The sequence below is a fragment of the Dipodomys merriami genome, unplaced genomic scaffold (genome assembly GCF_024711535.1).
Source record: "Dipodomys merriami isolate MVZ:Mamm:240054 unplaced genomic scaffold, mDipMer1.0.p SCAF_31, whole genome shotgun sequence".
NCBI lineage: Eukaryota > Metazoa > Chordata > Mammalia > Rodentia > Heteromyidae > Dipodomys > Dipodomys merriami.
Window position 1 is genome coordinate 4,892,408 of NW_027204604.1, and position 22,164 is coordinate 4,914,571.

A 22,164-nucleotide genomic window follows, 5' to 3' on the forward strand; every position below is an offset into this window, starting at 1 on the left:
CAATGCTAAATTCCAACTATTGATTTTAGGTTTTCTCCTCCAGTCCATTAGAGAAATCCTAAGACCATTTCCATTTATCATTTTCAACAGAAGTGCTACTATCATTAATTCTTATATTAAAATGGCAAGGCTGTGAAAGATGATGGAGACTATTATCAAAAGCCTATTAGCATTAAGGAGAAACATTTTCTCTGTGAGTAAAATACAAATATTCACGATGGGAGAACCACTGAGACAAAACCTGGGAGATGTGAGACCCTGGTACAGACCACCACTACAAGACAGAGCCCCTTGCAAAAAGAAAGTGCCCATATTCATCTTGCTAGTCCCAGTACCCAGCATGTTGCTAGTATGTGGTGAGTTTGAAGGGGTGAGAGAAAGCACCAAGAAAGAGGAAGCAGAAGGGGAAGAAAAGAAACTAGGGAGAAAGGTTGCCTAGATAAATTACAACTGAAGTTTTCTAAAAGTAACAATTCTAGTAGCTGTCAATTTTGTGTTTGCTTGTTTGTTTTTACATCTAGCAAGCTAAACACTGATTTCCGCATACATGAAAATAGCAATTTCTGAGGCGGGGGGAGAGAAGAAGATTTTTTTTTTTAATGGAAGGTATTCTATTGGTATGTGTGCTAATCCTGGTGTTTGAACTCAGACCTTGGACACTGACTCTGAGGTTTTTTGCTCAAGGCTAGCTCTCTAGCACTTGAGCCACAGCTCCACTTCTGGCTTTTTGGTGGTTAATTAGGAATAAGAGTCTCACAGACTTTCCTGCCCCTGCTAGCTTCAAACCATGATCCTTAGATCTCAGCCTCCTGAGTAGCTAGGACTACAGGCATGAACCAACAGTACCTGGCTTTTAAATATACTTTTTAACCTGAGAACATGAGGACAATTAACAATAGACTGAGATAATCTTCAAAACTGAGTTAATTTAGACTTCTTGGAATAAAATAATTGTTAATTCTCTTTAGGACTACTAAATTAGATGTCATAATTTAAAAAAAAAGATACATCTCTGCTTCTCTAAAAGTCTAAGAATTTTTAAGAACATCAGAAAAGTCTATCAAGACATTATAGTAGAGTGTATGTAAACAAACACAGGACAGTCTCTTCTATTTTAATGTCTACTGTACCATTAATCTTTATTCTTCATTCATGCTCTGACTGTGGTACTTACTTACAAGACTTATATTACAATACCATTTTTTTTTTTTTTTTAACAGACAAAGGGAAGGCAGCTCAGGATGGCAGAGACTTTGCGGGTGGTGGGGAAAAAAAGACAGTGGAGATCCTAGATGAGATCCTCAACTCCTTCCTCCACTGCTTGCAGTCTTTCTACAATAACACATTCTGCTAAATAAAAATTCATCCTCTGCTGCTAAATTTACATGAAAAATGACTAAGAACTTCTTGTAATTTAGACAGAAAAATTATCAGGAAAAAGTTATGGGGGAAAAGGAATACTGCAAATGGTATTTTCTCCAATACATTTGTTGTTATAAATGTGGTCAAAGGCTTGCTATCTCCCTATCTCCCTCCTACGTATACTTCTGTATTCACTGCTGTCACTTGATGAGTCAGTGTCCGAAAAAGTTATCCATCTGCTTCAAGTTCAACAGCAAAAAAGCTGCATAATCTCTAAAGTTTCAGCAAGTAATTATTAAATAATAGTTATGTGCAGGTGGAAGAGGCAGATTATTAGACTCATGCTTATGAAGAGTGTTTCATCACTTTCTCCCTTCTCTCTTTCCAGCTCCATCCTCTTACCTCCTGTCTCTCCTTCTCTCCCCCATTTCCTTTCATGAAAGATGAGCGGTTTTGCTCTACCATTTCCTCTCCACCATAATGTTTTGCTGTTCTACCTTACTATGGGTCCAGAAACAATGGAGCCAAGTATCTTTATATTAAAACCTTACTGCGAGGCAAAAGAAATCTTTCCTCCTTTAAGGTGATTTCCTCACACAATGAAAAGTTCACTCAATACAGATATAAATTACCAAAAGGCACGAAGGGTTTCTATCCTCAAGAAGTTCACAATACATTTAAGAAAAGCCAAAGTACATGAAAACCTTAATAAAAGGAAGAAATTCCCCTCAAAGTACAAGACTAAAAACATAAATTGTTAGTTTATGATAAACTGTGGTCAAAGAAAGAAAGGAAAGGGGTTGATTTTAAATGCTACCTGGAAATAAAATTAGGGAGATGACAGAGTTCAAGCCCCACGAACTACCAAAAAATTAAAAAAAATTAGGGAGATGATAGTACTATACACAGGCTTGAAATGGCATCTGCCCAGTGGGGAAACTTTTTCAAAGTGACAAAGAGGGAAAAATAAAATCAGTCAGTTTTCACAGGCCTTAATGCAAAGAAGAAAAGTCTACACAGTAAGTCCAGAGTCAAACAAGGGCTTGTGTAAAAAATAACCCAATGAAAATGGTGATTAAGGAGGTTAGTCTTGCAAAGATGGGAATGGTGAAACAGTAATAGGAAAAAAACAAAGGCAAATGGTCATTAACTCCTCTCTACTTCAAACTCCTAAGAAAGCTTAAGATCAAAGAAAGGAACAAAGACAGATCATGAAATGAAATCAATAAAAAAAAATCTTGTATTTAAACTTCCCAGAATCCTAGAGATCTATTTCTTTCTTCAGCTGGCAGAAAGAAACATAAATCCACAGAATTTTAAAAACAGGAGACTTTAGAGATAAAGTTCAACATTCTTGGGTTTTTCCCACACATATGCAAAAAACTAAGAAGAAGCAAAGTTAAACAATCTAAGATCATAACTGACTTCCTTGATGAAAAAAAGTAAGGTTTTTCACTTATACCAAGCCTAGGGAAGAGAGAATGGTTGAATTCATCTACATTAGGACTAAATACATGGTTAGAAGAACAATGACATAAGAAAATATGATGATCCAACAGGGGGCAAGTCCGTGCACTCAAGCCCATAGCCACCACCTATATCAATTCTGCATTGCCTTACAATTGCTGAATATAGAGCTCTTACAGGTATTATCTATGAATGGACTTTGCATACTAGTAAAAACCAATCTATCTAAAAGGGAAGGCGAAGCTTATTTTGTTCCTATTTGGAGATTCTGGTTGATTGGTTGACTGCTTGCTTGTGTCGGTTAAGTTGCTCTTTAGATTGTCAAATTATCCATTCTTTTTAACTATTTATCTATTTTTTTTTTATTTTTTTGGGAGGGAAAGAGAGGCAGAGAAGAAGGGAGGAGGGGAGCCTGGCCTCTAGAAGCTATGTGAGGAACACCGAAATAGAGCTGCTAGAGCTGCAAACTGGCCAGAGGAAATAGGATCCCTTGGCATCCTGGGCAAGTGTAGCCTCCTGGGTTGAGCTCAGGGACCTGAATCCTTCCCCTTTATCTGTCACCTTCTGAGCTGCAAACTGGCCAGAGGAAATAGGATCCCTTGGCATCCTGGGCAAGTGTAGCCTCCTGGGTTGAGCTCAGGGACCTGAATCCTTCCCCTTTATCTGTCACCTTCTGGAGGTCTGGCTTCCTCAAAGCTAGTCCCAAGACCCAGGATTTCTGCTGCCCCAGTTTCTGGCAGTTGAAAGAGGAAGGAGACACCTAGGTTTGGAATTCACTTCTTCCTTCCTCCTCCCTCTTACCTCACCTGCCTGTTCTTTAGTTCTTCATCTGTACTGGCGGTCCCTGGGGGGGGGAGGGGGGGGAATGGACAACCCCTGGGAGTCATGTTCCCTTAGAGAACTGCAGAGTAAACTGCACTTTCTGCATGGGACCCGTGGTGATCAGGCCAGATCAGGGGAAGGCAAACCTGAGCAGCCTAGGAGCTCAGAGGGGATCTTTTTCTGGAGGGAGGTACTATCTACCCAGCTAGGATCTGGAAGCATTAACAGGAGTTGGGTTGGCGAAGAGGCCCCAGGCAGAGGATATCACTAAGTGGAAGCTCTTTGGGGGGAAGGCATTTGGTCTGGTTTAGTACCTAGTGTGACACAGTGCCTAGGACAGGGTTTGGTGCATAGTAGATGTTTTGGTACATAGTAGATGTTCAATATAACAGATCCTAAAGAAAGAGAACAAAAAAAGAAAAGGAGGAATGAAGGAAGGAAAAGAATGGGGGAAGGTCCCATTTATCTATTTTCATTGAGCACTATCTCTAGTCCTCTATATGCTGGCTATGTATTTCTCAAGCATTAATGTATATAAACATCATTGAAAGATGTTGCAATACCAAAATTTTATCAATAACCCAAACTCAGAGGAAAAACAAAGACTTTCCTTGGCAATTTACAACCCTAATAACCAATCTCCCTAGACTCACCTGGATGACTTTGCATACCTAACACTTAACTGGAGGCCCACCACTTATTTGCAGTGCCTCACTGCCATTTCTGCTTAGCCCATGTCTCCCTGAAGTTGAAACAATACTAGACTTTACATATTCTCTAAAGAAGAATGTATATATAACAAGTGGTATTGCAATAGAACAGCACACTCAAACCATGCATTGGTGGCTCATGCCTACAATCCTAACTACTTGGGAGGCCAAGACTGGAAGGATCATAGAGTGAGGCTAGCCTGAGCAGAAAAGTGCAAAAGAGCCTTCTTCAAACGGTTGGGCACAGTGGTGCATACCTGTCATTCTAAGCTATGTGAGAGGCTGAGATTGGGAGGATCTCAGTTATAGGCCAGCCCAGCAGAAAAGTGTGAGAGCCAGAAAATCTAAGCGCTGAGACCCGAAAAGGATTGGGGTTGGAAAGCCTCCTCCCAATATACTCTTGGAATGCTGAGAGTTTTCCTGGAAAGGTCTATCAGTGCTGGCTTAACAGGAACTCAGATTCCACCTAAGCCAGCCAAGTGGGAGCCCAAGGGTAGACTTAGGTTTGTGCAAATTGTAGGCTGGTTACTGTTTAGCTCTCCTTCACAGAATAAGGTCACCAGGTCACCTAGCACTTGTATACAAAATGTTAAGGTTTGTACCTTCCTTGCACAAGACCAATAAAAACCTTGGTTAATAGAACTTTGGCGGAAAGCTATAAGTCCCTGGGTACCCCAAATCTCAGTTGCACGGTCTTGCTCCTGGTTACAGGGGATTAAAGAACACAGAAGGTTGTGACAGAAAAGTCCATGAGACTCCATCTTGTTGGAAGGAAGCTAGATGCAGTGGTGTTTCCTATGATCCTAGCAATGTCAGAAAGCCAAAAATAGGCAGATTGAGGTTCAACTATATGCAGTGGTGGCATGGATCATGAATAGAGCATCTGCCCAGCAAGAATGAGACCCTGAGATCAAACCTCGGTACAACTGTAAGATCTGCACAGGGATACCTCCCTCCCTCTTGGCTAAGTTTCTGCCCAGTATTTGTTAATTAGGTAACAGGCAGACCTGGAAGCAGTCACCTTCCCCTCCTGCTAGGTCACATCCTGGGCCACCTCTGGTTACGTGCCTCCTATCTAACCTTAGGAAGGTCCCAGACTCTGAGGTCACATCCCGATCCAGTGTGGCCACACCTTTCCCCAACCTCTTCCTGTCCCTGGCCTAAATAAGACCTGGCCCAGGGATGGTTCTCCCCTTTGCTCTTCAGCCCTGCCTCTCCACCATGCACGGTGGGGGCAGCAGTTCGGTAAATAAACTTCGTCTCCTGCCTGAATAGCGCATGGTGTTCTCTTCATCGGCTACCTAATGAAACCTAGCTATTTAATATACCTTACAATATACCTTACACCAACAAAATAAAAAGAAAGAAAAGCATTCTCTATATTATAGGAGTTGTACTCAAAGTCTACAAAACATTCAGAAAAGACATATGCTCTACATATTCATTTTCATTCACACCTTGTAACTGCATGATAATGTATTGTTAGTTTAAAAACTACAACCTTTTATGTCCTACATTTAGATAATTTAATGTATCTTTTCCTAAATTTTACTGACATTGAGTTTAAAATTCCTACACCTAAAATAGCATATATGCTAGTATAAGTCTTTCCTAAGGAAATTCCCCTTTATTATTAATTCTTAAATTATTCAAAGTCACCTACAATATTTTTTTTTAAAAAAGAAAGAAAACGTCTCCAGTTAAGATTTCACCTTTTCCTCAAAGATCATTTCCATTTTATCTGATATCTGCTCTTCAACTTTTCTTGGAGCCTTTAGTAATGCATTAATGAAGAAAAAGAAAGAACAGAGGAAAGCATTTTTTTTCTTTTCTGCCCTCTTTAAAAAGAATATTAACATGAATGGGAAGTTGAGAACTTCAGTATTTGCCATGAGTGTCTAAAATTCAATAAAGCAAAAGTTAAACACACACACACACACACACACACACACACACAATAACAACAGGAGCTGGGAAGGTGGCTCAGTGTAGAGCACTTGCCTTGCATACACGAGGCTCTGGGTTCGATTCCCCAGCACCACATAAACAGAAAAGAAAAAAAAAAAAGCTGGAAGTGGCACTGTGGCTCAAGTGGTAGAGCGCTAGCCTTGAGCTGAAGAGCTGAGGGACAGTGCCCACGCCCAGAGTTCAGGTCCCACAACCGGACCCAAAAAAAAATTAATTTTTTAAAAAATTAAAAAAAAATAACAACAACAACAACTCAGAAAGAGTCATGATTATACCAATGGAAAAAATTTTAAGAGGCAGAAAGGGGTCTCTTATTTTCTTAATCAGCAGACAGAAATGTTTGCACACTGATTCAAGAGATAAAAATAACCACTACTTGGTACAGAATTTGAGAGAAATACATGCAAATCAATTACACCAATCCTTTCACAATACTGGTTGAAATTCAGACTTAAAGACAATTAAAGAAGCCGGGTTCAGGTGTCTTATGTCAGTAATCCTAGCTACTCAGGAGGCTGAGATCTGAGGGTTGTGGTCAGCCTCGGCAGAAAAGTCCAAGAGACTCTTATCTCTAATTAACCACCAGAAAACTGGAAGTAGTGCTTTGGCTCAAAGTGGTAGAGCACTAGCCTTGAGCTGAAGAGCTCAGGGACAGCAACCAGGCCCAGAGTTTAAGCCCAGGACTGACCAAAAAAAAAAAAAAGATAACTAAAGAATAAAAATAATGAATTTGCCAAGCTTATCACCAATGAACTGCTTAAGGCATGTAATTTAAATCATCAAGCAGAAAATAAAGAGCCATACTTGATGGTACATGTCTGTAATCCTAGATACCCAAGAGGCAGAGATTAGGAAGATCATGCTTTCAGGCCAGTCCAGGTAAAATGTGAGACAGCTACTACCAACAAGTAAGCCAGAAATGGTTATACATACTAGTAATACCAGTTACATGAGAAGTATAGTTAGGAGGATCACAGTCTGAAGCTGGCCCTGAACAAAAATCTAAAAAATAAGTAAAGCATAAAAGGACATTCTCAAGAAGGAAAAAGGAAAGAAGGAGGGAGAGGGATGTTAGTCGTAATAGGGAAAGCCTGAATAGAATAATACACAAAATAAAAAAACGCAAAGTGCTTAACAGAAAAGAGAAATATCATACCTACTCTCTCTTCTAGACTCCTTGCCCAAGAACTAAAGAAGAAAAAGCTGTGTCATGCCTGTAATCCTAGCTACCCAGGAAGCTGAGATCTGAGAACAGAAGTTCAAAGCCAGCATGGGCAAGAAAGTCCATGAGATTCCTATCTCTAGTTAACCACCACAAAGCCAGAAGTGGAGCTGTAGCTCAAGTGGTAGAATTCTAGTATTGAGCAAAAAGCTCAGAGACAGCACCCAAGCCCTGAGTTCAAGCCCCAGGACTACCACCAAAAAAAAAAAAAGAAAAAGAAAAGAAAAGAAAAGAAAAAAGAAAGAAACAAAAAGAAAAGAAAAGGCTATAGATCAGATTCAACATACTCCACACCTCTTCTAATGTAATTTCATGCTATTCTATTGGCTTTTACCATTCTCTAATTTTCAGTTAAACAACTATAGAGATATTTGAATCTTCAATTATACCATAAAGTTTGCAACAACAAGGACTGTCATCTTTTACACAGCTCCAAAGTACATATGCTTTGATGCTACACATAAAGTCTTCATAGAAGCTTAATGAACTAATATATAACCTAATAGAAGCAGCTTTCTTATGTTACATTACTTTAGTGGGATTTTCAGTAGAAGTTACACTTTTAAAAGGGAATTTTCACTGACCTATTTCATGATTCTATCTTGTAGGTCAAAAACAATATAGTACGTTTTATATGTTTCACCTATGACTCCAAAGGAGGGCCTTCCAGATATTGTAAGAGAGTTGCATAGGTCAGGAACTAAATGAATAAACAATAATAGAACATCCAAAGTTAATGGTTAGGATATTCCTAAGGTTCGGGATATTTATATACAGTGTTATTTCAGTTAACAGGGCTCATGTTATTTCATGTTTTTGTCAGTGAAAGTAAGGACAAAAGTAGAATACCCAACTCATAGAAAATGGTAAATTGAAAATAATGCTTAAAAATATTGTTCAAAAAGGTAAATTTCACCAAGCACAATGGCTCACATCTGTAATCTAGCTACTTGGGAAGTATAGATGATGAAGATGGAGATTCAAGCCCAGCTCAGGCAAAAGCAGTTATTGGGACTCCATTTCTACAAACAAGCTGTGTCTGTTATCCCAGCTCTTATATGAAGAATAATTAGGAGGATCCCAGCCCAAGCCAGCTTAGATGAAAAAATATGAGGTGGGTGTATGGTTTGGGTGAAAATCCTAATAACTATCCAAAAAGGAAATATTACCCCATTGTTTAGATATAGAAACTGATACTAAGAAGTGGTATTGATGGATGTAGTAGTGCACACCTGTTATCTCAGCACATGGGAAACTGAGAAAGAAAACAGAATTTGAAGCCAGCCTGGCTTATCTAATGAGGCCCTGTCTCCACGTAACAGTCAGAAATAAGCAACCCTATATGCTTCATGGATCAATTAAGAAGGTAAATACTTTTTTTCCCTTCTCCACAAAAAAACTTCGTTTGATATAAAGTAAGAATAATAGAAAAGTTACTTCAAGAAATTTTCCCATGGAAGTGGCGCCGTAGCTCAAGTGGTAGAGCGCTTGCCTTGAGTTGAAGAGCTGAGGGACAACGCCCAGGCCCAGAGTTCAAGCCCCACGACCGACAAAAAATACAAACTATATAAAGAAATTTGCCCAATTCAGATAGATATGACATATAAACTATAATAAACTATAATGTTTTAAATTTTAAGCATTTATCTGCCTTAGTCACATAATGAAATAGGACTGCCAGAATTATGCCTTTATAGCTTCTGGTGACAGACAGCAGAGCTTGGGCCTTGGAAGACCTACATGTAGTAAGTTTAAGCATGAATCAATAAAACTATACAGGTACTACACAAGAATCACTAGTTCAAATACAGACAGGTCTAGTAGTAATTACCATCATCTTACTGATGGAGAAACTAAGAGTACAGTCAGGGACTAATGAAGGATTAGAAGAGGTGAAAGAAGGTCTCGTTTTATTCTAATTTGTTAGTTTGCTATAATGTTTTTTTCTTTCTACCAATAACAGAAAATTTCCAGAGAATAAAATTTTCAAATATTCTAACTAGCAGCAAATCAGAGAGTGTGCATCTACACACGAGATGGGGGGCGGGGGTAGCTAAAGAAAACAAAAAGCAAATCATCAGACCTACCTGAGATCCATCATCAGGCTGAGGTTGTCTATAGAGGCTAGAGATACTCTCTGCCCGCATGAGGTACTCTGCAGTTCTCCTCTTCACAGCCTCTCGTCGCCTAGGGCTTGACTCTCCTAAGTGGAAAAAAAACATAGTATGGTCTTGTAAAAAGTAGACATGTTTTTAAGTTTAATGTGAAAATTAACTTCATTTTGTCAAATTCATTACCTTTTCCATTAGAAATAACTAAGGAGAAGATACTGAACTAAATACTGATAGATCTATTTAAATATATATTGAGAACTTGATTTGGGGAGGAGTCAAATATACATGAAATGTAGCACAGGAAACTCCAAGAATCAAAGAGTGACCTTAGTCCAGACAGTATTCGGCTGCCCAAATCAAAACCAGGACCAAATGTAACAAATGTTCAATAGGAATACCAAACCAAAAACAAAAAGAAACCCAGCTTGATTTAAAGCCAATCTATATTCCTAGCCTGCTTTGTCTGAAGAGGTTCAAATGAGGATTCTGGTACATGCAAATCAAAGATTCCTGACAAATACAGAACTCAGAGGAAAAACTGCAATGAAGTTAAGATCGCAATTTTGCTAAATAAGCAAAATTGTACATAACTTTGACATTATTGTTACATTTCTTCTCTCATTCACAATACATAAATATTATTTATGAATAATATACTTCCTAGAGGACTTGTGTGTGTGTGTGTCCTAGTGTTTTTTGTTTTGTTTTGTTTTTGTCGGTCATGGGGCTTGAACTCTGGGACTGAATGCTGTCCCTCAGCTCTTCAGCTCAAGCCTAGCACTCTACCACTTGAGCTACAGCACCACTTCCGGTTTTCTGGTGGTTTATTGGAGATAAGAGTTTCATGGACTTCGCTGCCTAAACTGGTTTTGAATTGCAATCCTCAGATCTCAGCCTCCTGAGTAGCTAGGATTACAGGCACCCAGCTGTCCTGGTGTTTTAACTCAGGACCTGGGCACTGTCCCTGGAGTTCTTTTGCTCAAGGCTAGTGCTCTTCCAGTTAAGCCACAGCTTCACTTCTTGCTTTTTTTGCTAATTAACTGGAGATAAGAATCTCATAGACATATCTGCCCAGCCTAGCTTCAAATCGTGGATCCTCAGATCATAGCCTCCTGAGTAACTAGGATTATAGAGCCTGGCGTCTATTGCTTTTTTATTGAGGAATAAGCCATATTAAGTGACTTCAGCTTCTCATTACAGTAATTACAATATACATTGTAACAGTATGCTCTACCTCTGCTCTAAAATTTCACTATTTTTCTGAACCTAAAGTTTTAAGGGTTTTGTCTTCTTACTTGAAAATGAAAATAAATTATAAAAATCTGTAACAGAGATAATCACTATTCACCATGTCTACACACTCCCAGGCCTATGCTTTATGGCTTACATCTTGGACAGTTATTCCTATTACTGATAGCTCTTCACATTTCAGGTTGTACTTTTCATGCCCTAATCTAAACCCCAATTTAAAATCTTGAGTTTACCTTACAGCCGAATACTGTCTGGACTAAGGTCACTCTTTGATTCTTGGAGCTTCCTGTGCTACATTTCATGTATATTTGACTCCTCCCCAAATCAAGTTCTCAATATATATTTAAATAGATCTATCAGCATTTAGAAGGTAAACTTTAGCACTTTTGCTTTCTAATTCAATATGGTAAAGCTTCAAATTTGCTCTGTTCAAAACTAAATAAATTCGCCTTATAAATTATGAGTCAAATGTCAACTCAAACTGCCCATTTACAGAACACTTAGTTATGAGTTTAAATGGTTTTAACCATACTTTGTAACCAAATCACTGCATTTTAAACTTTTGACTTTTCTGCTACTCTGTAGGCAGTCTCCATAGTAACAGAGAAACACAGAACAGGAAAGAAGTAACTGAAATGGATTCCTGCTAATCATGGTGGATCCACTTCCACCAAAACTACAACCAAGTAATGCAAATACTAGGCAACTTTTTAAAGTCAGTCATTCATAGATGGATAGGTAGACTGACAGATACCATGAGTTTTCCCTTATAATCCCTCAAAAGGAGTTCACAGCTAGTGCTGCCTAACAGCAACAACCAAAGATGAAAACTGTCCCTCACAAATACCTGCTATTGCACATCGACTGAGGTCCATGAGTACCAGGAAGAAAAGGTGAACCTACAAATTTCCAGGGTAATTCTAACTGATCAAATCACTGATAAGTGTAGCTTTACAGGTTTTAGTTAATTTAAAATGTTTAAGCTGGGCCAGGCACCAGTGGCTCATGCCTGTAATCTTAGCTATTCAGGCAGCAGAGATCTGAGGATTTATGGTTCAAAGCCAGCCCAGGAATGAACCTGGGAGACTTTTATTTCCAACTAACTACCAAAAAGCCAGAAATGGAGCTGTGGCAACAATTGGTAGAGTACTAGCCTTAGGGCAAAAGCTCAGAGACAGCTTGGGCTACACAGTGAAACCCTGTCTCAAAAACCACAAAAGTATAAATAAGAAAGTTTAATTCACTCTCATGTCCTTGGATTCTTATAGTTGATCTTTATTGTAACATACATGCACTTGAGTTCATACATATGCACACATGGAGTCCACAATGACTCTTAGTCAAGGAAAACTAAGTATCTAGGTAGCTAGGTCATATAGCTGTCATATCTAAATAGCATAGCCAGCCACTTAAATGTTCTGCAAAGTGGGTAAACAATTTACATTCTACTAAAGTTAAAATCAATATCTTCAAAGAGTCTCTCCACATTTCTGTTAATTATTCAGATAGAGCAATAATTTCCATTGGACATTGGCACTCAAAAGAAAAAAACCACTACCATTACTTAATAACCATGATGGTTAATTCTGGTTATCAAACTGACTAGACATACCTAAAAAATTAGTAAAGAGTACTTTTGGGTGTGTCAGTGAGATGTTTCCAGAGATGATTTCCAGAATATGGGAAAGTGAGCTGAGAAGACCCACCCTGAATGTGGACAGCACCAATAAGCTTTCAGCTTATTGGTAAACAACAAGTAGACAAGGTATACTTTTTTGTTGCACAATTTCAATTATTCTTGAGTAGGTATTTGTTGTTAATTTTGTTTATTGGTTCTGCTTTCCTGTCCCAAAGTTATCAGATGCTAGATTCTCCACTTTCAGATGTGAAAAACACCAGTCTCACACCAGTGACTGACTCTTCTGGGAGCTTCCATACTTTCAGCCTGGGACTAAGGCTATATCATTAGTCTCTATTGTTCTGAGGTTCCTGGTTTCTTGGACTGAGCAAGCCTACCAATGACCATTGTGAGTTTAATCAGCCTCCAATGAAGTAAGCAATTTAATAAGTAACCTTTTACAATTATATATACATATATACATATATATTATTGGTTCTAGAGGGGTTCTTAAGGACTCTGAGAACTATCAAAAGTTATGGTACATTATGAGACATATCTTATGCAGACTGTGATGATCTTATCTCATCATCTCAATTTCTGCTCAGGAACAAGTATGGATATAATGTGGGAAGTGTATGGTTTATGAAACAATAGGATACTAAAGTAATATATGAGAAAAATTCCAAAGTTGTCTCTAAACTTTCTGGAAACATTGGACTATTTGGTAGTTATCTGGACACCAGTTCTGACTTCAAGTCACTAGGTAAAATGACTCTTTTTTTGGGGGGGGGTGGGGAGGGGTGGGGGAGAGGTCCAGTCGTGGGGCCTGAACTCTGGGCCTGGGCGCTGTCCCTCAGCATTTCAGCTCAAGGCTAACGCTCTACCACTTGAGCCACAGCGCCACTTCCACCTTTTTTCTTTTTGCTTATGTGGTGCTGAGGAATCGAACCCAGGGCCTCATGCATGCAAGGCAAGCACTCTACCACTGAGCCACCTTCCCAGCCCCTAAAATGACTCTTTTACAATGGGATACAGAGATTCTAACTTATTGAAGTCATCCCCATTTGCCACCACCTCCTATCAAAACTCAACAAAGAAATATGGCAACAAAGATGTTTCCACTTTTATAATTAATAAAACCTCAGAGATGTGAAATATCTTTCTTACAAAATAGTTAATACATGAGCCTGAACCTAAGACAAATCTATTATGGTTTGGATGTGAAGTATTCCTCCACAAGGCTCTTGTGTGTTAGGCTTGGTCTCAAGCTTAGATCCAATCACTGACAGAAGATTAGATCATCAGGGCTCTAACTTAATCAATGGATTAATCCACTACAAAGCTCATAATTAAATGGCATTATTAGGAGATAAGAGAAATTTTCAGAAGGTGGCCTGATTTTAGGCCTGCCTGGGTAGGCTGCCAGGTGTATCCCTGGAAGCTATGTCTTGTCCAGGGCCTCTCCCTGTCTTGCTTTCTGCTCTTTGGCCACCATGAGGTAAACAGCCTATGAAATTTATTCTCCAATGACCAGAATATTCTTTCTTGCCTCAGGTCACAAAGCAATAGATCTAGTCAACCTTAGACTGATAACTCTGAAGCCATGAATGAAATGAATTTTTCTTCCTTTTAAATCATTTGCTAAAACAAAGTCTTTCACCACACTTCAGAGAAGCTGCCATCATACTCTGTGTGTGTGTGTGTGTGTGTGTGTGTGTGTGTGTGTGTGTGTGTGTGTGTGTGTGTGTGTGTGTGTGTGTGTGTGTGTGTGTGTGTGTGTGTGTGTGTGTGTGTGTGTGTGTGTGTGTGTGTGTGTGTGTGTGTGTGTGTGTGTGTGTGTGTGTGTGTGTGTGTGTGTGTGTGTGTGTGTGTACTGGGGGTCTGAACTCAGGATGCTTCCCTTAACTTTACATTCAAGGCCGTGCTCTACCACTTGAGAAGCTTAACTGGAAATAAGAGTCTCAAGAACTTTCCTGCCCCAGCTGGCTTGAAACTGTGATACTCATTTCTCAGCCTCCTGAATCACTAGGATTATAGACATAAACCACCAGTGCTGACTCTGAGCCAACTTTAAATATAAATAAGAAAAACTGATTTTGGCCTTGTGTGGCAGCACACCCCTAGAGTCTAAGCATTGGAGATGCTAAGACAGGGTTTCTCTATGTAATCCCTGTCCCTGTCCTCCTACCCCCCCAAAAAAAACTGAATTGGAATTTCATTATTCTACTGCTAGCACAGGAAAAATATAGAGCTGGAACAAGTACAGATGAGTTAGGCAAAACAAAAGATGGGGAAAAAATAGAAACAAAAATCTGTGCCTAAGCAGGGCACCAGTGGCTCATACCTGTAATCCTAGCTACTTGGGAAGCTGAGATCTGAGAATCACAGTTCAAAGCCAGCCCAGGCAGGAAAGTCTGTGAGACTCTTATCTCCAATTAACTGCCAAAAAACAGGAAGTGGTGCTGTAGTTCGAGTGGTAGAGCACCTGCCATTAGTTGAAGAGCTCAGGGGCAGTGCCCAGGCCCTAAGTTCAAGCTCTACAACTGACAAAAAAATAGAATAAAATAAAATAAAATATCTGTGCCTATTAGATAACATAGCTGAGTAGAATCAAAGGGGGCAAGAGAGCCTAGATGACAGAAAATCATGAAGAAAAATTAGAGCTTCAAAAAAGTGTACATCTCACTATAGCCCAAAAGTGACATGGCTGGAGTAAAAGAGACTCATCATTTTCATGTCATTTGGTAGAAAATCTGCCCTAATAGCATCAATGAGGGAAAGATAGGAAGAGGCAAGAGAAAGGTGACCCTCACATAAATTTGTTACCCAGGAATTAACTTGGAAAACAAGGCTTTTTTTCTCATTTACCCATAAAAGACCAAAAATCCATTTTTTACTCAGGGAATAAAAATGTTTCAGAACCTAGAATAAAAAGTACTTCTTCCATTCTGCTCTTCTTCCTTATTCACTAAAAAGAATACTGTGAACATTATTTGTTCAGCAAAAGGAAAACAATGCTGGATAAAAACTGGCCAATTTAGATTTCTTGAAAGACGTAATACCTAAGCTGTATTTCAGAGGAAATTTTCAGGATACTTTGGGTACACGGAACTTAATCTCCACATAAGATTCTACCAGTCACATCGTATACTCTCATCTCTATTTCTCTGCTCCTCAAAGATTTTCCAGGCTGGGCTTAGTTCAAGCATGCTTTTTCTTACCACACTAGAACATCCCAATCAATCTGGAGAGGCTGGGATGAGATTTATTTCTTGTTGTTTTTTTTTCTTTTTCTTTGCTTTAAAAAAAAACAACTTCAGTCACATAAAAGAATACTTCTGTTCGAAATGGCCTTGGTAGCCATAGATTTTTTAAGTGCTGATTTATTATATTTAATGTGTTTTGTTCTTTTCAGGTATAGCCTGCAATTTATGTCTTATGCTAAGTGTTCTGACAACAAAAGGTAACCTTGAGATAAACAATAATTTATGGTTCTACATATCTACCACAATACCAAAGCCATCAGCTTTCTGTGTAGAACATGAACCGGTCAGTTAGGGAATCTCCTTATATTTGCATTTAGTTAAGCCCCCTATTAATGGTTTTTAAACCCAATCATATGTGACTGCTAGAAGTTCAAAAAGTCATCAAAGGAAAGTAAGAGCAAATGCTGTAATAATATTCATGCTCAGGTATTGCCTCAATTCAATGTTTTCAATAGTACTTAACAGTTTTTCTACTATCAGTAATAATGAATGAAAACTAGTACCACTAGATCATAGTATTAAATGCCTAGAGATTCAACACTATCTGCTCAGTAACTTACTTTTTCCTTGTTTTGCAATTTTTAAAGAAATCATGCAAAAGATTATCAACTACTTCTTTTGAAACAACATTGCCAAGCCACTCTTAGAATATTTGTTTGTGAGTTTTAAAAACTCAATCTCCCTATATAGCAGAGCTAGCCTTCAAGTTGCCATCCGTCTGGCTAAAAGCTGGGAGGTTTTTGTTTGGTTCTGTTTTGTTTGTTCTGTGCTTGTTTTTGTAGTATTAGGGATTGAACCCAAGGCTGTGCACATGCCAAGAAAGCTGAATCTCTGGCCCTTGATAATAACCTCTTGTCCAAACACTAATAGCAATGGTGTTCTAACTTTCCCTGATGTTCCAAAGTCAAATGACTTTTAAAAGATGAGAATAGCAAATCTTTTAAAGCAAATGGGAAATGCTAAGGAAAAAGAGAATAATAACTGAAACTACAGGGCAAAAATGTTACTTTGTAAAAAGGACTAAAAATATGATAAATGAAAATTCAGAAATCAAACTCTAGAGAAAGTTTTACCTGTCTTACAAGAAAATATGGAAAGTTCCCCAAACCCTAAAGAGGGTTTTGCTCATTCTCTCACAGCTATGAGTGACATCTTTAGAGAAGTGGCAAATCCATGAAATAATCACAGGTCCAATAACTGTTTACTTGTTTACACGATATAGGAGTGATTTATCATTCACATCCTAGAAATTTCATAGGCTTTTAAAAATTCATCTCCTGCATTAAAAATGAATTGGCATAGTGTACATGTACACTAAGATCATCTTCCTTCAGCCAGCTTTAACATGAAAAGGTTTATCTCCACATTGAAATGGTTCAATGAGTAGATTATTAAATACTCCTACAATATTATATTTGAACCCAATTACAGGAAAATAGAAATTCCTTCCCAGTAATTAACTTTTGCTTATTAAACCATCAGAGTTTTTTTTTCTCTATCTCTTTTTTTTTTGGATCCGGTTGTGGGGCCTGAACTCTGGGCCTGGGCGCTGTCCCTCAGCTCTTTCATCTCAAGGCTAGCACTCTACCACTTGAGCCACAGCGCCACTTCCGGCTTTTTTCTTATGTGGTGCTGAGGAATTGAACCAGGGCCTCGAGCATGCAAGGCAAGTGATCTACCACTGAGCCACCTTCCCAGCCCCAACCATCAGAGTTTAAAAAAAAAAGTTCAATATACCAGCTGGGCACCAGTAGCTCAGTCCTATAATCCTAGTTACTCAGGCAGATGAGATCTAAGAATAGTGGGAGAGGAGAGAGAAAGGAGAGAGAAAGGGGAGAGAGAGAGAGAGAGAGAGAGAGAGAGAGAGAGAGAGAGAGAGAGAGAGAGAGAGAGAGAGAGAGAGTTGGAAATGGAGCTATGGCTCAAGTAGCCATAAAAGCAAAAGCACCTCAGGGATAATGCCCAAGACGGGCACATAAAGAAAAGTTCTCCACACCATTTAGTCTTGCACTGCCTTCTCTATTAAGGAGAGATACCTAATGGTCACCTACTATATTCCAGACACACTGTTGTCTCCATGTTCTCATAAAGCATTACATGTAGAAGACCATGCAATAGAATTTAGTTGAAGGGAGGAATTTAGTTAAATGAAGGGATAAGTGAACTGCTCTCTACCACTACTACAAGGTCTAATGAACAACACTGTAATTCCTTCTCCACACCCATCTGCAGGGACTAGGCTCCAACAGTGGATGCCCAAACCTCAGAGAACACCAAATCCTATATACAAATATCAGGACAGTCAATCCAATAGGCAAGACAGCCACTAAGTGACTGTCATATAGGTTACAACATGGACAAGCTAAATTAAAGGATAATTGTGTCCTAGGAGGGATAGCGCAAGATAGAGCAGAATGGCACCAGATTTCATCATGTTACCCAAAACAGTATGCAATTTAAAACTTATGAATTGGTAATTCCTCAAATTTTCAATTGAATATTTTCAGACCAGGGCTGACCATATGTAACTGCAACCCTGGAAAATAAAACCAAGGCAAAGAGGGTGGAGCATCTATTATGCTTTTATACCTAGAAATATCTTAATTACCCCCTGTATAACTTAGTGTCTTTTCACTAACATAAAATGTCCATCAGGGAATGTCTGCATAATCACTGTCTTCAATACGTATGCAGCTGGAATGTACACTAAAGGAACACAGTGCAGACATGGCACGATTGGACTAAAAAGAGAATCTCCATCTCAAAATAACATTTTGAAAAAAAACTATTATAAGAATCAAGAGAAAAACAGCCTACATATCCTAAGTAACTAGTATGTAACTAGGATGAAGTCTAGAAAATGTCTTTATACTATTTGGCAGTCACAATTTTAAAAGATGTACTCCTTATTAATCTACACAATGATGCTCACATTTGAGACTACTACTGGCAACACTGTAAGCTGCTGAGAAAAACAAGGTTTACATTTCAATACTTCCTAAGGAAGAACAGAGAAACTCGATCCTGGGCAATTTATACATGACAAGGTTTAATTATAAAAATATACCAAGCAATGGGTTATGTATTACTATTGTGCAACTTAAGTACAAAACAAGTTTTTCTCAAAGTGCCTAATAATGTGTGAGTACTAAAATAACAGCAGTTTTCCATAGGGTATTTGGTGTGTGTGTGTGTGTGTGTGTGTGTGTGTGTGTGTGTGTGTGTGTGTGTGTGTGTGTGTGTGTGTGTGTGTGTGTGTGTGTGTGTGTGTGTGTGTGTGTGTGTGTGTGTGTGTGTGTGTGTTTTTCAGGTTTACTTTACTCATAGATACTTAACATTTTTTCTGATCCAAATCAACCCTCTCAATTTAATGTTTTTAAACTGCTGCTAAAGATATAAAAATGTGCTGCTAGTGATGCCAGAGATGGTCTAATAAAAACCTTCGGAGATCCTCATCTTTCCCTCCGCCTGTGCCACACAGCAGCTGTGCCTCACACAGATTCACATGAATGAAAATATTTAGATGAGAAAACACCCACTTAGTTTATTTTCCATATGACTTTCCTGTAATTATTTTGTAAACTGTTCACACAACAATACATAAAAACATCTGCAAAAACAGGTAATTAATGTGTCAAGCCAAACTAATGCATTTTTTATGGTGTCCATGCTTCGTCAACTGTAATTATAACTCTTTTTTAAGCAAATGATGATGTGTTTGTTGCAATGTGCAAGTGGTTATTTTAGATGCTCTGTTTACTGTTCATACAATATGAATATAAAACTCCACAGCTACTTTACCCCCACACATCAATGCTTTACCTAGCTTTCTGCAGAAACAGGAAAGTGCTTCTCTTTTTCCAAGCTATAATTTCCAGTAAACATTTTTGTCATTAAAACATGAAATACTCAACATAAACGTTGACAACAAAATAGCCAACAATTCAAGAAGCATATGTCAGTAAACTATGCATCTAGACTTTCTTTCTTCAATTGTAACCCATAAGAAATACAGTTTTCATCAATATGCTAAGATTACTAGAACCAACAGAAGGCTAAAGTCCAAACACATGTATAGAGAGAGGCGATATCCCTAACATACAGGTCTTCAAATTCAATTTATTCTACTTGAGTTTGGACTACATGAGAAATCACCACCACACTGATACTACTATTATTATATAATATTGTGCACCAATAATCATTCCAGATAGACATTTCTGATGGCCCAGGGTACTGAGCTCTAAAGTTCTCTGAGTCTACAGCCAAAATGTAGGATTAAAGATAAAGTACAACTCTCTATTTTTTTCTAGGGCTCCTCCTTAAAAACAAATGAACATTTTTTTTAAATTCCACTAGTGAGGCTGGGAAGGTGGCTCAGTGGTAGAGTGCTTGCCTTGCATGCATGAGGCCCTGGGTTCGATTCCTCAGCACAACATAAGCAAAAAGAAAAAAAGCCGGAAGTGGCGCTGTGGCTCAAGTGGTAGAGCGCTAGCCTTGAGCTGAAGAGCTGAGGGACAGCACCCAGGCCCAGAGCTCAGGCCCCACAACCGGACCAAAAAAAATAAATAAATAAAAATAAATACCACTAGTGAGAATAGTCCTAATAGTTGATATACATATGTGAAAATGGAACCAGATAGCTTGAGGGGATGGGTCAGATTAAGAGGGATGAAGACAATAATGGAAGGGGTGAAATTGGTCAAGATGCATTGCACTCATAAACATGTTGAATTGAAGCCACTTTGTACAATTATGTAAAGCTAATAAAATGATTTTTAAAAATCTGTGGTGAGCCAGGTGCCAGTGGCTCACACCTGTAATTCTAGCTACTCAGGAGGCTGAGATCTGAGGATCTCAGTTCAAAGCCAGCCTGGCAGGAAAGTCCATGAGACTCTTATCTTCAATTAACCACCAGAAAACCAGAAGTGGCTCTGTGGCTCAAAGTGGTAGAGTACTAGCCCTGAGCTGAAGCGCTCAGGGACAGCGCCCAGACCCAGAGTTCAAACCCCATGACCAACCAAAAGAAAAAAAAAATCTGTGGTGATTAGTTATAGTACAAAAAACTTAAGTAATAGGTAATAAGGAACTCTTAGGGAAGCCGTGCACGAGCGCCAGTGGCTCACGCCTGTAATCCCAGCTACTCAGGAGGCTGAGATCTAAGGATCGTGGTTAGAAGCCATCCTGGGAAGGAAACTCCATGAGACTATTATCTCCAGTAAACTACTCAAAAAAGCCAGAAGTGGCACTGTGGCTCAAATGGTAGAGTGCTCACCTTGAGCAATAAGAACCTCAGGGACAGTGTCCAGGCCCAAAGTTCAAGTCCCAGGACAAACAAAAAGAAAAACTCACAGGGAACAATATTTTCTGTTTGTTTCCATACTCACATTATTAGAAACAGTGAGAATTAGATATAGGTTCAAGGTCACTTAGCTAATTTAACTTCTTAACTGAGCTACACCATTCTTAGATTATATTAATTTAATATTGCTTTTCTTGCATATTAGCTATTGTCCTATCCCATCTCTTCTCACAAAGATTAGGAAGTAATAAAGGAAATCAAACTACAGTTTCTCAGTTTCTAGTCCTGGGCTTCAGGTCACATGTTTATTTAGAGGAACTTAAGCAAGATGTCTGATCCAAACAGGAAAGAGCCCCAGTTTCAAAGGTAGTAAAGTAGGAAACACGCAACAAAGATAAGGGATGGAAATAAATCAGGGCTTATTAAAGATAGAAATCAAACTCAAGGTCAGATTAGCAACAGGATTCAATACTCAACCTACTGTTTAAACAGCTACAAATATAAGTGTAATAATGCACATAATTGTCATTTCAAATGACCTAAATCTACATATTGCCAAATATTAGGAATACATATCTTAGTACCTTACAGAATACTGACATAAAGACAAGAAGCTTTTCCTATGAGCTTTCTCTTTCCCCTTGGATAGGACCCATTTATATTTAGTACATTTCATTCTCTCCATTTTTTTTTTTCAGTTGTAGGGGCTTGAACTCAAGGCCTGGGTGCTATCCCTGAGCTTCTTTGCTCAAGGCTAATGCTCTATCACTTTGAGACACAATTCTACTTCTCCTTTTCTGGAGGTTGGAGATAAAAGTCTCAAGGACTTTCCTGCCTGCCTACAAACCAAGGTCAGATCTCAGCCTCCTGAATAGCTGGGATTACAGGTGTAAGCCACTGGCACCCGGCTTCCTTTAAAAATGTTTACAGAGAATTTCCTGTGTACTAGGTGCTATGCTAGAAGATACAATAATGAAGCAAAAACTTAGGTAATCAAAAATTTCCTCTGAAAACATTATAGACAAATGAGATATTCAATAAATAATGGCAAGAGAAATA

The 22,164-nt window shown here is 38.7% G+C and overlaps 1 protein-coding gene across 6 annotated transcripts in view; it reads right to left on the reverse strand.

The window, feature by feature from the left end:
* Positions 1-22,164, reverse strand: part of Rps6kc1 (ribosomal protein S6 kinase C1) — a 159,166-nt gene that overhangs the window by 62,976 nt on the left and 74,026 nt on the right. For all 6 annotated transcript variants that reach the window (XM_070041510.1, XM_070041514.1, XM_070041512.1 and 3 more), the window contains one exon: positions 9,639-9,754. In XM_070041510.1, coding sequence (XP_069897611.1) covers positions 9,639-9,754 — 116 coding nt within the window. The remainder of the gene's footprint in view (positions 1-9,638; positions 9,755-22,164) is intronic.